This window comes from Balaenoptera borealis, assembly GCF_965194805.1.
Source record: "Balaenoptera borealis genome assembly, chromosome: 10".
Classification (NCBI taxonomy): Eukaryota; Metazoa; Chordata; class Mammalia; order Artiodactyla; family Balaenopteridae; genus Balaenoptera; species Balaenoptera borealis.
In genome coordinates, this window is record NC_138874.1 from 100,942,931 (window position 1) to 100,957,339 (window position 14,409).

The 14,409-nt window shown below is 42.6% G+C and overlaps 1 protein-coding gene across 6 annotated transcripts in view; it reads right to left on the reverse strand.

Moving 5' to 3' along the window:
• Positions 1 to 1,519: 1,519 nt before the first annotated feature.
• The window catches only part of GPAM (glycerol-3-phosphate acyltransferase, mitochondrial), a 67,649-nt gene continuing 54,759 nt past the window's right edge, over positions 1,520 to 14,409 (reverse strand). For 4 of the 6 annotated variants that reach the window (XM_082408294.1, XM_082408293.1, XM_082408292.1 and 1 more), the window contains 8 exons: positions 12,809 to 12,879; positions 11,739 to 12,003; positions 11,046 to 11,182; positions 9,798 to 9,875; positions 9,034 to 9,174; positions 7,531 to 7,720; positions 6,154 to 6,212; positions 1,520 to 5,328 (listed from right to left, as the gene is read on the reverse strand). In XM_082408294.1, the coding sequence (XP_082264420.1) occupies positions 5,212 to 5,328; positions 6,154 to 6,212; positions 7,531 to 7,720; positions 9,034 to 9,174; positions 9,798 to 9,875; positions 11,046 to 11,182; positions 11,739 to 12,003; positions 12,809 to 12,879 (1,058 nt within the window). In that variant the 3' untranslated portion in view covers positions 1,520 to 5,211. Of the gene's footprint in view, positions 5,329 to 5,349; positions 5,787 to 6,153; positions 6,213 to 7,530; positions 7,721 to 8,646; positions 8,838 to 9,033; positions 9,175 to 9,797; positions 9,876 to 11,045; positions 11,183 to 11,738; positions 12,004 to 12,808; positions 12,880 to 14,409 lie in introns of those variants that run through there. The other 2 variants (XM_082408295.1, XR_014249252.1) reach the window with 2 other exon arrangements.

Here is a 14,409-nt window from a genome sequence, read left to right on the forward strand (position 1 = left end):
CACAACTACTGAGCCTGCGCTTCTGGAGCCTGTGCTCCTCAACAAGAGAGGCCGCGATAGTGAGAGGCCCGCGCACCGCGATGAAGAGTGGCCCCCACTTGCCGCAACTAGAGAAAGCCCTCGCACAGAAACGGAGACCCAACACAGCCAAAAATAAATTAATTAATTAAAAAAAAAAAGAAAGAAAACAGTGGTAAATTAAAAAAAAAAAAATCCACTGTTGTCCCCACACAACACAGAGGACACCCATGTATGTTCACTGGGGTGAGGCGACCAGCTCAAAGTCTTCCAGCATGTGCACGAGAGCCAGACTCAATCTTAAGTTTTTTGCTCCCCAAACCCCATGCTCTCTCTGCTATATTCCTTTTCTTAAAAATAACAACAACAGATTTGAAAGGCTATATAAACTCCACACACAGAACACAACTTGGACGATGCTTCCTTTTCCTAGATTGAGGGCTGAGAAGCACCCAGACGCCAAGCTTTGTGGTACAGGTCACACAACGCAGGAGCTACGCTGGCATCCAGAGACGGCTAAGCAGTGGCCGCTGCGTGGACATCACAGATGCTGTGGACAATTAAGAAAATGCCTTTCTATTTGTACATTAGAATTTTGCTAGTTAGGTGTGTACCGGACCGACTGTAAGGTGTTTAAAAGGGGCATAACTAGGACTACAATTAGTGAATATAGGACTAAACATTAAAAAGACTAAACTTCAAAATTAATATCCACTTAAAAACGAGTGGTTGTAAAAGTTAGAATTTTGCCTTGATGAAGGGAAGGCAATGTTTGGCAGGAGCAAGAAAGTCGCTAACGCAAGGGAAAGAACGAATACACCAAAGGGTGAGGGCATAGTCATGGCAACAACATCCCAGAGGAAATCAAAGGGGCTACAGTACAAAGTTCAGATCGAGAAGCTGGTGCAGAACAGGTGGGTTGATCCTGGGTGTTGAGCAGGTTCACAGCCCTGTCACGCACTGTCATGCACCCAAAGGGCACGGATGGCATCACCAGGCACCTGTTTAACACCCTTTCCAGGGGGCACACTTTGGAGAGAAGGCTGCATTTGAGCAGTTTCAAAGCATCCAGAGAAAACTGTGCTCTAGTAAAATACTTGTCTTACTTGTCAAAAAAAGTAAACTATTCTGAGCAACTATCATGAACTAGTGGGAAAAACCTAAGACTTCAGTTCATGCTTTTATAAACTTAAACATATTAAAATATATCAGAAGCACCACGTTTAAAGGAATATTTACAGAAACCCAAAGAATCTCTCTGTGATGTGAATATTTACTGAGAAGGGCAGTAGCCAAGCTGTAGATATCTACATCCCCAAATGCTTGATCAAATTTGAAGAGCTCTGGGTCAATAATAAAATCATGCACTGTAGGTTCACAAATTTATGTAAGATTATTTCTTATAAGCATTTTAATAAAGGCCTATGTGAAGTCAAACAAGAACCGTTCGTACAATGAATTATGTAGGGAACTTTTAACTACAAATGCAAGACATCCAGAATATATTCACTTTTTGGTTTATTAAAACAAAACTACACTTCTGTGCTTCTTACAATACACTGACAAGCATAAAAATCAATGTTTCCAAATAAGTTTCACTCACAGCGTCACATGGTACTTTATAATAAATCTTTTTATAACAATCTGACACTTCTCTGTACAACGGGCAAATAGTTTAACACCTTCCATCAAGGCTTTTCAGAACTTTAGATGTTTAGAAATAAAGTCAAAAGTCTCTTTCAAATTCAATCATTAGCTTGTATTAAACTGAAACGCCAGATGCTAAGTCTCAAGTTCCTAAAATGTGTTTTAAAAAACAGATTTACATCCAAGTTAAGTCTTATAAACCTCAGTGGTAAGTCCTATCGTTTCTAAACACTAGAACTATTTGTGGATAAAAAGCTGCATTCGATTGTGCAATATTTTCTTCTAGGTTTGAATTAAAATCTTAATTTTTTTATCCCAATTAATCCTAGTGTTAACTTTGCTACTTTCGGTGAAAAACCCAGATACGTTAAGGGCTGGTCTTTCATCAAAGAAAAGAGCTCTGACCACCTATACTATAGTTTTCTGTGCTTATTGTCTCCAGGGGAGGAAATACACATCCATGAAATGTAACATTTGATCATACAAAACGCATATGCAAATTCTGCCTCTGTGCCACAGGGCAGTTGTTGTTTTGACCCCTTACAGAACTACCTAACATAGTGTTTCCCAAAATGTTTTCTGTGACCCTAAGGAGAGGTCCATAGGTGTCCCAAAGGGGAAAAAGGCCCTGGGATCACACAGACTGGGAAATGCTGGGTTAAACGGGCTTGGTACTGGCAGGCCCTGAGCCCTTACTGCACTCAAGTGCACTGTGAGTTTCTAGGAAAGAGGGTCCGTGTGCAAATTTATTTTACCAGCAGCACTTTTTCTATATACAAAACACCTATGAAGATCTCACAGAGCGCTCACATACACGGAGAACTTTGGGAAATGCTTTTCCCCTTCGGATTGGAAATCCCACAATCTTACATTCATTGCAATCCCTGATGTTTTCTCCACTCACTCTTGTGGCTTTGTGAGACTTAAAAGATCTGAGAAGGAAGACTCACAGTACTAACTTACTAGTTCTACACACTTCATGCTAGTTCTTTCCCTTGGTTCTTCTTTAAATTTTGAGAGTAAAAATTCCTTCCCCTCTTTTGAATTTCTTAGGATTTTCTCATTTTGAAAGAGTGCAATTTCACATTGCTTATTATTGGGTCTTTTTGTTTGCTTTTTAACTTGAGTCACAGCTTGTCTTCCCCTGGAGGACATGCATTTCAGTTTTCTAGAAATGCAATAGAGTAAACTGTAGTAAATTATTTACAAGCACCTAGTTTGTGTCATCTTACATGAAAGACACTCGCTTTTGGAAAACAAGAATAAATCTTCTAGCAAAACAGTGCTCTCTGGAAGCCTTACTGGGCTGATGGATGTTCGTTAGTAACGAGGCACTCAAGAATGAGCTGTGCTAAAGTTAACTCGAGGGTGAGCTTGTCTGGATGAGTAGAACTTTGGTTGAGATTTGTCTTCCTTAAAAAAGGTTTTCAAAGCACCAGTTAATTACAGAAAGCATGCATATTTATTCTCACAGTGAGTTAAGTGGCGAGAGAGCTAGCAAATCATACATTGCATTCCCCAAAGCATCTGAGTAGATTTCTAGAAAACAAACCAGCTGAAAGGGAAAAATAAAGCCAGAGAAGCCACTGTTCCCTGCTTAGGCTGGTGCAGCAGTAGCTCTTAGCAGAAGTCACAGGCGGGGCAGCAGAATCCACTGGGAGGTCAGTCCCAACCTTGACTTAAAGGGTCTGAGTAATCCTTGGTCTATAATTTAGCGGATGAGTAAAAGAGACTAGTGAAATATTTGCTTGCCTAGACAAGGAACACACAAGGGGATAAATAAGCCTCCCTGCCTGTTCCCCCAAACACAGAGCTCCATCCTACTTAGGAAAATGGAATGCTACACGGGGAAGACCCCGCTCCACACCAGAGACGCTGCAACACTGACAACTGCTTAATGGTACGTGAACGCCTATAAAGAAAACATATATTTTAAACGCGGAATTTGAAAAGAGTGGAAGAAAATCACAAAAGCATGACATTATTGCTCTGAGTTTCAAAAGTTTCATACAATGTGAAATACCAATTAGTACCTTTCCCTCTTGCAACACACACAGAATATTCATGAGATATTATTAGTGTTTAAAAATCCAAGCTGATGAAAGCACGAACTTAATTCTCAGTACTTTTCGATTAAATTCAAAGATTACCTGCAATATTCATCACGAAAAATTCCTATTCCATAATACCATGGAGAGAAGAGAAGGAACAGTAAGCTGTTAGAAAACGTTTAATGTTACATGATTTTTAAGAAATCACTATAATTACCACAATTAGCTAACAATTATGATCCCTGCTCACAAAAAGGCACCTACATGTTATGAACAATTTTTCATAATTATTTGCCACTATGTGGCATTGGGGTTTAGGAAAATAACCCACACACATTTTTAAAGAACTGTGGTTTTTTTCTTCCTCAAAGCTAAAAAATCTATAAATGCCTCCGACCATTTGCCAGTCCGCAGGGCTATCACATATACTGTCCAGGTTGTACTCTGCCCAACGTGAGTGGGTACCAGCCACCCAGAAGACGTGCAGGGCACGACCTGTCTGCGTGGCATGAGAGGACTGGGTCAGTAGCCTGAAGCCAGGGCACTTTAACACAGGCTATCAGGCCAAGCTAATAAGTTAGTACAGTTGCTCTCTCTAAGAAACAGCTGTACCTGAGAGAGGCGGGTACTACCTGAGGGGTGGGAAGGGATACAGACATAAAATAGGAGTTGTTCCTAAATACTTGCTGGTCATTTAAAACTCAATGGCACTTTTTCATATGAACAAACGTTTTCAAAGTCAGTTTTCTGGCCAGGTTTATCTTGAATTTCGCCAGCCAAATTTATTTCCTGGTGTTAGCTGTTTGGTCACATTATCTCTATTCCTGACCTAAACTAATATTGTGTCTTCACTTAGCTCTTAAAACACTTTCTGTATCTGACTGCAACAGACAGCACAGTGATACCTGGGTGTGATGTATATTAGCCCATTCATTTGTAAAGCACTTTAAGATGAAAAGTGTTCCCACTTAAAATTTAGCTACGATTGACAAAGATAAAAACAAAAAAACACAAACAAACAAACAAAATCCAGGGAATGGATGACGCAATTATTTTTAAAGGAAGCATTAACCATTAATCAGAAAATATACCAACAAATTACCTGACAGCATTAAGTATACTACACATGATTCAGTTCTAGAATCAACTACATTTTTGTGTCCATCACAGTAATTAGTCCTTAACAGTTATACTTAAAATGTAAATCTTTAATAAACTCCAAAATAATCATTTGTGATTTCATTTTGTAATCTATTGATTATGAACTGTGAACGGAGGCTGAGGGCCCCTAAAGTGTGATCTGTAGGCGGCTGTGTCATCTCAGAGTCCGATGGTCACAGATCACGGAGGGGAGAAGGCACTTGTCTTCCAGGAGGTCACATCAGGACAGGTCAGGCCCGACCACACGATGGCACCTTCCACTCTCGAGCCACAGGCAGGAGCCTACAAGGGACTCATCCCGCACTCGTCACTGGCCAGACGTGCCAGGAGTTACCTACAGCACCACAAAACTCAGAATATATTCTAGGAGTTTTTGCCGGTTGCACTGAGGTAGAAAAGTGCTGCTGAGTTCTAAAACAGACACTCTCTTTTGTTTGGTCTCTTTGAAAACCTAGAGAGAAAGTTTAGATTAAATTAAAGACAAACCAAAAAGGGTGGGGGGGAAATTTCTGTCACCAACCCTGTTCTGTGTCCTAGACCAGAAAATGCAGTAAGGCACGTAGAGCCATATGCGGGCTTTAAGTAAACGTCCAAGTAGGCGTGTGCGAGTGTGGGGTGGGGAGGTTATGGGGGCAGATGTGGGGTTTTTGGGGTGGAGTTCAACCAGTGTACTGTATTTTTAAATTTATGTTGGAATAAAGTCATAAATATTCCCTTACAAAGACCACTAGTACCTTCATGGAACTCATGTCCCAAATGATATGTGAAGATAAGGGATACCTGAGGATGCTTCTAGAAATATCGGTAAAAGCACAAGAAAATAACTGAAGGGACTTCCCTGGCGGTCCAGTGGTTAAGACTCCACACTCCCAATGCAGGGGGCATGGGTTCGAATCCCTGGTTGGGGAGCTAAGGTCCCGCATGCCGCACGGCGCAGCCAAGAAAAAAAAAAAAAGAAAATAACTGAAAATCATATGGCATAATTAACATCCCCATCAAAACTGTAGTAGAATCTTGAAACACACTGACACCTTCGTTTGGAATGAAGGTGAAAACCAGGAAAATTCTGAAACGTTCAAATAAATCTGTGCTGATGGGCCTCACCTTCAACGTGCCCCTTCTCCCAATCCCCAGAAATGCCTGCATGATTAATCCAGCAGAAACTGCTTCTCCCAGGGTTCAGCCCAACACAAAGGTGCCTCACATAGACTAGATCTAAATAGAAAGAAGACAGACGTGAACACACTCTTTTATACCATAAGCAGGGGACACTCACCCCAATATCCTTAAACATTTTCACAGCATTCTTCACAAGACAATAGGTGGCACTCTCAGCTGTGGAGAAAGAAAAAGCCCCTGTCAAACGTTTAGGCCCAGCAACAACGTAAACCCCCAATATCCACAGTAAGAGCGCGGGAGGCTAGGGAGAGGGTCAGAGCAAGTCCAAGGACTGGGTCAAGCTCCCTTTCGCTACTGGCAACCTGTGAGGCCTCAAAGGATCTGCCATTTCTTTAAACCTACTTTGTCATCTTTTAAGGAAAAAAGAGAAGGAGAGAGGGATAAGAAGAGAAAGAGGGAGGGAAGAACAGAGAGAAGAGGAAGGGAAAGAGAAATACCCAAAACATCCCTCTTGAAGGATTTTTGTAAGACTCAAACAAGACAGTGTGTAGAAATTCTTTTAAACTACACAGTGATGCACACATGACTACCACACCAGTGGGACCAGAAAGAGCACAAGTCTAGAGGCTGGAAAAAAAGAATTCTAAACCCAGGTTGCCCTTTAACAAGCTATGTGATCTGGAATAATGTCCTCATCTATAAAGTGAGGTGATTCTAGCTCTAGATAGCAATCTAGAGATATATCTAGGGATATACCTACACATCTATCTATCTGTCTATGTATCTATCTATCTATAGAGAGATCTAGATACCTCTAGATAACTATAACTAGATATCTCCAGATAGATTACCTCTAGATCCCTCATGGCTCTAAAAATTATTGATTCAAAGTAGTTTCAGTCCTAAACCGTTAACTGTATAAAATGCTACTCCCACCCCAGTCACACCTCTTCTGCAGCAGACAGTACCAAGTGCCGGCCAGTATGGGGGGCACATGAAACACCCACTGCTACTAGGAGTGCAAACTGGTTCAGCACTTAAGAACCGCTTGGCAGTACCCACTACAGCTGAACCCACCACACCCTCTGACTAGGCAATTCTCCTATACAGCCCAGCATAAATGAGTCCCTGTGTTCACCCAAAGACACATTCAAACATGTCCACAGCAGCACTATTCAGAGTAGCTCTGAACTGCAACACCCAAATATCCATCAATGATGGATGTGAATAAATAAAATGTGGTAAATACTTATACAATGGAATACTACAAAGCAACAAGAATAGACAAACAACTACATGCAACGACATGTATGAATCTCACTTACAAAGTTAAATGAAAAAGGCCAGACATAAGAATATCTATCTGTATCATTCAATTTATATAACACACCCAAACAGGTAGTAGTAGTAATCTATGGAGTTAGAGGTCAGGATAATTTTGCATTCTTTTTTCCAATTATCTACAATGAGCAGATTCCTATAATCGAAAAATGTGTATAGCTTTTAAAAGAAGCCAAAATAGGGTCACACATACCATACACTGCAACACTTCTTTCTGTCCTGGTTATTAGGTATTTGTGCAGCTTCTGCAGATATTCAGGCTCCGGAACAGGACCACTGAAGTTGTGAATGAAGATGGCAGCAGAGCTGTAGGCCTCCAGCAAAGGCCCAAGGAGCCTCTGCAGGAAGGTGATGAACTGCTGGTGCTCCTTGGACTGGCTCACCTGGGAGGGCAAGGGAGGGAGACCCAGTCACCGGGGGACGAAGGAACCCCCTCGGAGCACCAGCGGCTCGAGAGGCCGGCCTCTCACCGCCTCCACACGGAAGCAGCCTACTACTCCGTGTGCACAGAATCGCCCCCGCAAATGACTGCTGGTTTTGAAATGCGTTCTTTGTTGTAATCACTGACATTCACAGTACTTGAGGTTTGCGTTCATTGAACAGCTGCCTAGGAGAAATTGTCATACTTGAATGACACAATTACGCCATACTGTCATCACTGAAAATAGCTGGTCCCGAGGCTGGACCCTCCAGACTTTGAAGCCTGGCTCGACGGTCACTCAAGTGCGCAAAAAGGCCACATGCCGAGACCCCCGAGATCATCTCAGTCCCTCCCAGCCCTCGCTGCCTGCCATCCCCACATGGCTTCGGGCCCACAGTCCGGCACAGCGGGGAATGGTGGTGGTGATGGTGGGGTGCTTTGGGCAGTGGGCACTCTCATTGCACCCCTCCCCCGAAACATGCACGTTCAGACAAGCCTCTCTGGAGTGTGGAAGCAAGATCACTGCCCCATCTCGAAACTAATAATACCCAACATGGAAAACCTCCAAAAGTCATTTGGACTCTCCTCTGTGTGTGTGTGTGTGTGTAAACTAGGGGTATTATCCTGCTGCAAAGAGAGTAATCCACTTATGGTATTCAGAAAAGAAGGGTCATTATTACTAATTTCTAAAATTACAAATCAGACAAAATTGCTTTTTCTAAAGCAGGGACAATCTTTTAAAAATCAAATTTTCCCCTGTGATAGGATTTGTCTTAATTGAAGGCAAAGAGCTTGATGTAGGCAATTTGGGGCGAGACGGCAAGACTGAGCGTGACTCACAGAGAGCAACTGGGCCGGTGGCAGCTGAGTATTAATCCTCTCCCATACCTGGTACGGTGCTGCCTTGCTTCAGTGATGACTGAACAAAACCACTGCCTCTTTAGGAGTGAGTGCAGGTGTGGGTCAACAGGTTTGCACCTGTGCATTCTGATGAGAGGCTCATGAAAGGTGTCATCTATGATGTTCATCTTCCTGAATTTTCAGACTCTTGTCTCTTTTTCCATTTATCTATACCCAAACTGAACAATTTAAGGTATTAATTCAGTTCAAACAGTTTCGGTATCCTAACTGAGCAGAAAGCACCCCAGCTAGTCTGTGAGCGCGCTGAATGTGAATTAGTCACCAGAGTCCCAGTTTATAAGAACCTCATAACTTGTGGCGACATAAGCCTCAACTCATCACTGTCATGTCCACCAGAATTCTTCGCCCAAGTACCTTCAGGTAGCAATCTCGCTGCTCCTCACCAAAATCGCTGTCTTCATCTTCTTCATCACTTCGCCAAGACAAAGGTTCAGGAAGCTTCTTGTCCCACTGCTGCTCAGCAAGACCGGGACTGGTATCTTCCTGATCATCTGGCTATGCCAGGGAGATGGCCGAGAGTAAATAAACATGCACAGGCACGCAAACACCTGCCCGCTGGACCCCGGACAAAGCAGTCCTCTCTCATTCCCTCCCCTAATCTGCTCTGTTTAGCCATTCACAACATCAATCCACTGCCCTCTCCAAACTCAAAATCACTTGGAAGACAGCAGGGGAGGGAAAAAAGAAAGAGTGAGGGCGAAAGCCACCAGACAGATCAAATAAAATACCCTTCCCTCTCCTAAATTGGTACCTATTTTCCCAGGCCATACCCTCTGTACTAAAGGTGCCAAAATTAAAACAAAATCTCAAAAAAGAAAAATGCACATGTGCAAGCTACAAGCACACAGATATGCAGAAGAGCTGATCTTGGAAGGCAGACTTCTGGATGTCAGGGAATCAAGTCAAGATATGTCTTACACAACACCCATTACACAAAAGCAACCAAAATATTAAGCAGTCCCGAAAGACATTTATTCTCCCCATTCTTATTTTTCTCTTCATCTCATCTGGACTCGACTATATATCAAGCGGAATTATTGGTTCAGGTGGCTGGTAGGAAAGATAACGAAGAGCAAGAAACTAAATAAAGGCAAACAAAGGCAAGCATGTCCTCTTACCTCCGCCACTATAAGAATGCCATACTGGATAAACCTGCCTACTGTTTCATGGCAAATTTGGTAAAACGTCTGGCAGGGCTAGAAAGAAAAGGCATTTCAATGTAAATGTCACTGTCCTCCACTGATTTTTTTAAAGACAGAAAATAGCATACAAGGTAGCTGCTGAACACTTCCACGGCATCACCTGCCTCCCTCCACTGGGCAAGCCCTAAGAGTTCCGACGCCCGCCCTCTTGATGAGTGCATGTGGTGGACGAAAGAAGAGACCTTGTAACCTGACTGGCAGAGCACCCAATGCAGCCCCACCTGCAGAGGGAGCTCCTGAGCTGTGTCTCCCCGAGTGGAGCAAGGCCTTAGAAGGGCTGCTTGTCAGGACCCTACACCTGTTTCTTCCTGTATAAGACAATTTCTCTGCAAAAGCTATCTTACAGTAAATGTTGTACACAAAGGTGGTGGATGAGGAAACACAATATGTATTCAAATAACTCAAAAAAGACCCAAGTGAAAGACAAGGTCAAACTTGAGAGCCTGATCTACCCTGTCCCCTCCCACCCTGCCCCCAAGATTCATGCAGAACAGACTCCCCAACAGGACCACAAACGTAACATGTATAAAGAACGCTGTGGAGGAGAGCTGCACTCACAATACCTGGGCTCATAAATGTCCCAGGACACATTCATGTAAGTGGAAAAGAACAGACTTCGAAATAAAATATAAGTTCTATCTGTTGATGATTTTGAGGAAAAAAATCTCTCTACTGCTTAATATGCATGCCTCATTATAAATGTCTAGAAGTATTTAAATATAATATAAATGCTCATTAGTTCCGCTGGGCCTTACTTTCCCCATTTGTAAAGGAGAAAGGGTTGAGCAGATGAGTTTTAAGGCTGTTTCTGACTCTTATCTTCTACGGTTCTATCATCCACGAGTGGGCATGGTAATTATTTACAAACCCCTGACCCAGGGGCTTAAGCACAATAAGAGCTCAATAACTCTGGATCTGAGTGATAGAGAACGCTGAGCCATCTGTCCTATCACACCTCACAGCACGCGAAGGGTTCGCTGGAGCAGTGACCCCAATGGCAAACCAAGACAGTAACGACATAATGGTTTGGTGGTCACTGAGACCCAGGAGCAGGATAAAAGCTTCAATAATGGGCCAAAAACTCTCTAAAAGGAAAGCATTTTATGATTTCACAAAGATGCTCAAGAAAAACAGAAGAGGCAACACTAAAGAGTCTTCACTTACGAGAGAGATGGTGCCTTCGTTGGAGAGCAGATAGCACAGGCTGGCGGCCTTGCGCACCAGCTGCTCCTGGCTGATCAAGCTGGGAGACGCAGGCGCCCCCGGGCCCCTCTTCTTCAGAACTGCGTAAAGGCTGCAGGCTGAGAAAGTAAAAGCATCAATGAAGCTGGCAGCCTTAGATCTCCAAGAAAAACTTCAATTGGCTCAGATTAGTTGGATTACCTCAATAGATTATTAATACATCAAAAATAATTATCTGCATTCACTAGAGAAATTTAAGTAAATCCCTTCAGAATTTACTTCTTGTGATTCCATGTGATCCCAACCCTATCAAACCTTCCTCAGAAGCTTCCATCCCGTCTGCTCTCCGTCTCCTCTGTTGCCTCCACTCACTTCACTGTTGTGTATGTCTCATCTCACTTAGATTTTCAGCTCATGAATAGCAAGACATCTTACCTCTCCTCCCTAGTAAAACGTGTAATACTATGCATACAGTAATCCAGTTACTACTTGTTGAACAGCTAATGTAAGAATAAGCTATAAACAGGGACATAGCAGATGACATTTTTATTTGAAAACTAAAACTATAGCAACACATTCCCGCAAACAAGGGGCTATCATCCAAACTGAAGTAGACACCGCCATGTGCTTTTGGCCATTTTACTTGCCACAAAAATATTTCAGGGCCCGACATACCTATGATGGCCTCCATGATAAAGACATGGAGCAGCCCATTGCTGTAGAAGTTGAGTTCAAAGACTGATGGGACAGTTGTGCTGGGAGTAATAAAAAATTCATCGTTCCTGCTGGTGTGCGTGATTGTGATGCAATTTCCCAGCAGCTGTATGGCATGCATGACTACATCTTCTGAATTTCCTGAGAAACCCAGGTCAAAATCGCGAGCCAGGACTTCCTCCTTCATCACAAAGAAGTCCTCCACCAATGTGGAGAGATCAATTCCCTAGAGAAACAGACAGAAGTGGTCTCATGAGAACAGAAAACCTCCTTCCCAAAAGATGAAGAGACCGTTCCAAGGATGTTTTTTCTTGCCTTGGCTTTCCTGCAGCTCGCTGTTGGCACATACGGAAAAAGAGCCAAAACACCGCGTAAAGAAAGTCAGAAGACTGGTTAAAGAGCTGTCCCCCAGGAATGTCAAGATACTCCACATCCAGAGACTACTCTAGCCACAACACATGATACAAGCACGTAAGATCACAAAAGGGAGAAGCCACCATCTGAAAGTGAGAAGTACTTATTTTTTAGCAAGAATTTCCCTCATTCTAAATATTTATCTGACAAATATTTATTTGGTGTCTATATACTGGCACTATGTTTGGTGTTGAGAACATGACTGCGAGAGAGGCAGACAGACAGACACAGTCTTTCCCATCACAGGGCTTAGACAAGTGTATTGTGGGAAGGCAGAGCGCAGGTCCAAAATACAAATCAAATAGCTTGGAAACCATTAGCTATCAGAATACTTTCCGCATGTTGATGAGATACGCCTTATTTATGTTAACTGTATTACTCAAAGAATGTCTTACTGTCATATAAAACAGTCTCTGAGGTTTTTTTATGTAGATTTCTTCCTCCATTTACACCTCCACAGGTGTAAGGACCTGTGGGCAGAGTCCTTAGCTTATTTTATTGTTTATCTCACAGGACTAGCTGGAAGGGGGCCAAATCTATCAGTGGACAAGTATCTGAAGAGCTGACAAAGCATTTTCATGCTTTCTATTGAACTCCAGGTGACACTGCAGACATACCTGCCTGTGTCTGTAGAGGAGCAGGCAGGCCACGATGTGTGTTGACATAATGGCACAGGACTTGCTAGCGGCTGGAAGGCAAACACAGATCTTTAGTTGCACTTTTTTTTTAATATAGCTAAAACTTTTTAAAAGTACCTAAATCTTAATCAGGAGTATTTAAAATTATAAAAGTCCTCTGCCACATTTCCTATAACCGATTTACCATTGGGAAGTTACAACATTATACCATGTTCTGGGCCAATGGAACCTCATTAGAGATCATTATTCATCACATAATAGAATTCAGCCTAAGACAGGTCCGCCCTCAGTCCAAACCAATGGAAGTTAGTTACTCAGTGACCAAGAGACATCTTCATGGAAATACCAAGACCCAAAGTATGAGCCTATTCTAAGAGCTCTACGGGATATCCTACTTTAGTGTTTCTTGACTTGTTCCTGGCCTCAGTCTACTATACCTGCAACTCTACTTCACTCCTCTTGCAGGTATTCACCACCACATTAAAACAAAGTGGGGGGGGGGGGGGGTGAGGGATGGGGACTTGGGGGAAATGTCTTAAATTCCCAAGCCTCAGCTTTCCTTTGGTACAATGAGCATCCACCTGGTTCACTGAACTGTGTGAGCACGAAATGACTGACCTGGCACAGGACGCAGAGTAATGGGTGCTCAATACGTTTTAATTTCCTCTTTTCAACCTGGCCCAGAGGCAGGTCAGAGGTAGGAAGGAAGGGGGCAGAAATACATTTGAGAATGGCTATAGTCCATAACTCAATATTCTAAATTTGTAGAAAATTATTAATCATACGAATCAAATATGAGAACATCTATGGAATAATCTAAAATAAGACAACATCTGTGGGTTTTCTGAGATGATAATGAATTCATGAATACTTCATTCACAATTGATGTTGTCTCCAGTGTTTAAGAAACAAAAAAGTACCGAGTACCATATATATTTGGCCTTTAAAAAGAAAATTTACAGTTTTTTTTTTAATTAAGTATTTGTGTTATAAATGGAAAATAGCACAATACAGAACGGTAAAAAATATTTTTATAGACTAGGCAGCAACACATCTGGTTATTTGGGTAGTGAGTTTTATCTTCATTTTACAACTCTTCAACATTTAAGGATGAATTATTTTTAGCATCCAGAATTTAAGCAAGGGAGAGACACAATCAAATGTGCTCCAGAAAGACTACCTTGGCCCAGCGTAAAGCAGGAGTAGAGGCAGCTAGAGTGAAAGGAGGGGGACGAGGTGAAGAAGCCTACACACAGGTGTCGGCAGGAAATGCTGAGAGTCTGACCTCATGGTGGGGAGGCACAGGGAATGGTGAGGAGATCGCGCCTGGGTGGCGCCCCAAGGGCCCCGCGCTGCTGCTGCTCTGCGACCTTAAAGCAGCCTCTACAACATGACACCATGCTGCAATTCGGAACTTAAGTACAGCTAATTCTGCAGGTAACTCACTCCACTCTGAGTCACGCCCATTTGCATTATTTGTGTACAACTATCCCACTGAGAAGAGCATACGCCTTTAAGTACAGAACCATTATTCAATTTGTATTCCCCACAGCTAAAACAAAAATTTACACATAATAGCC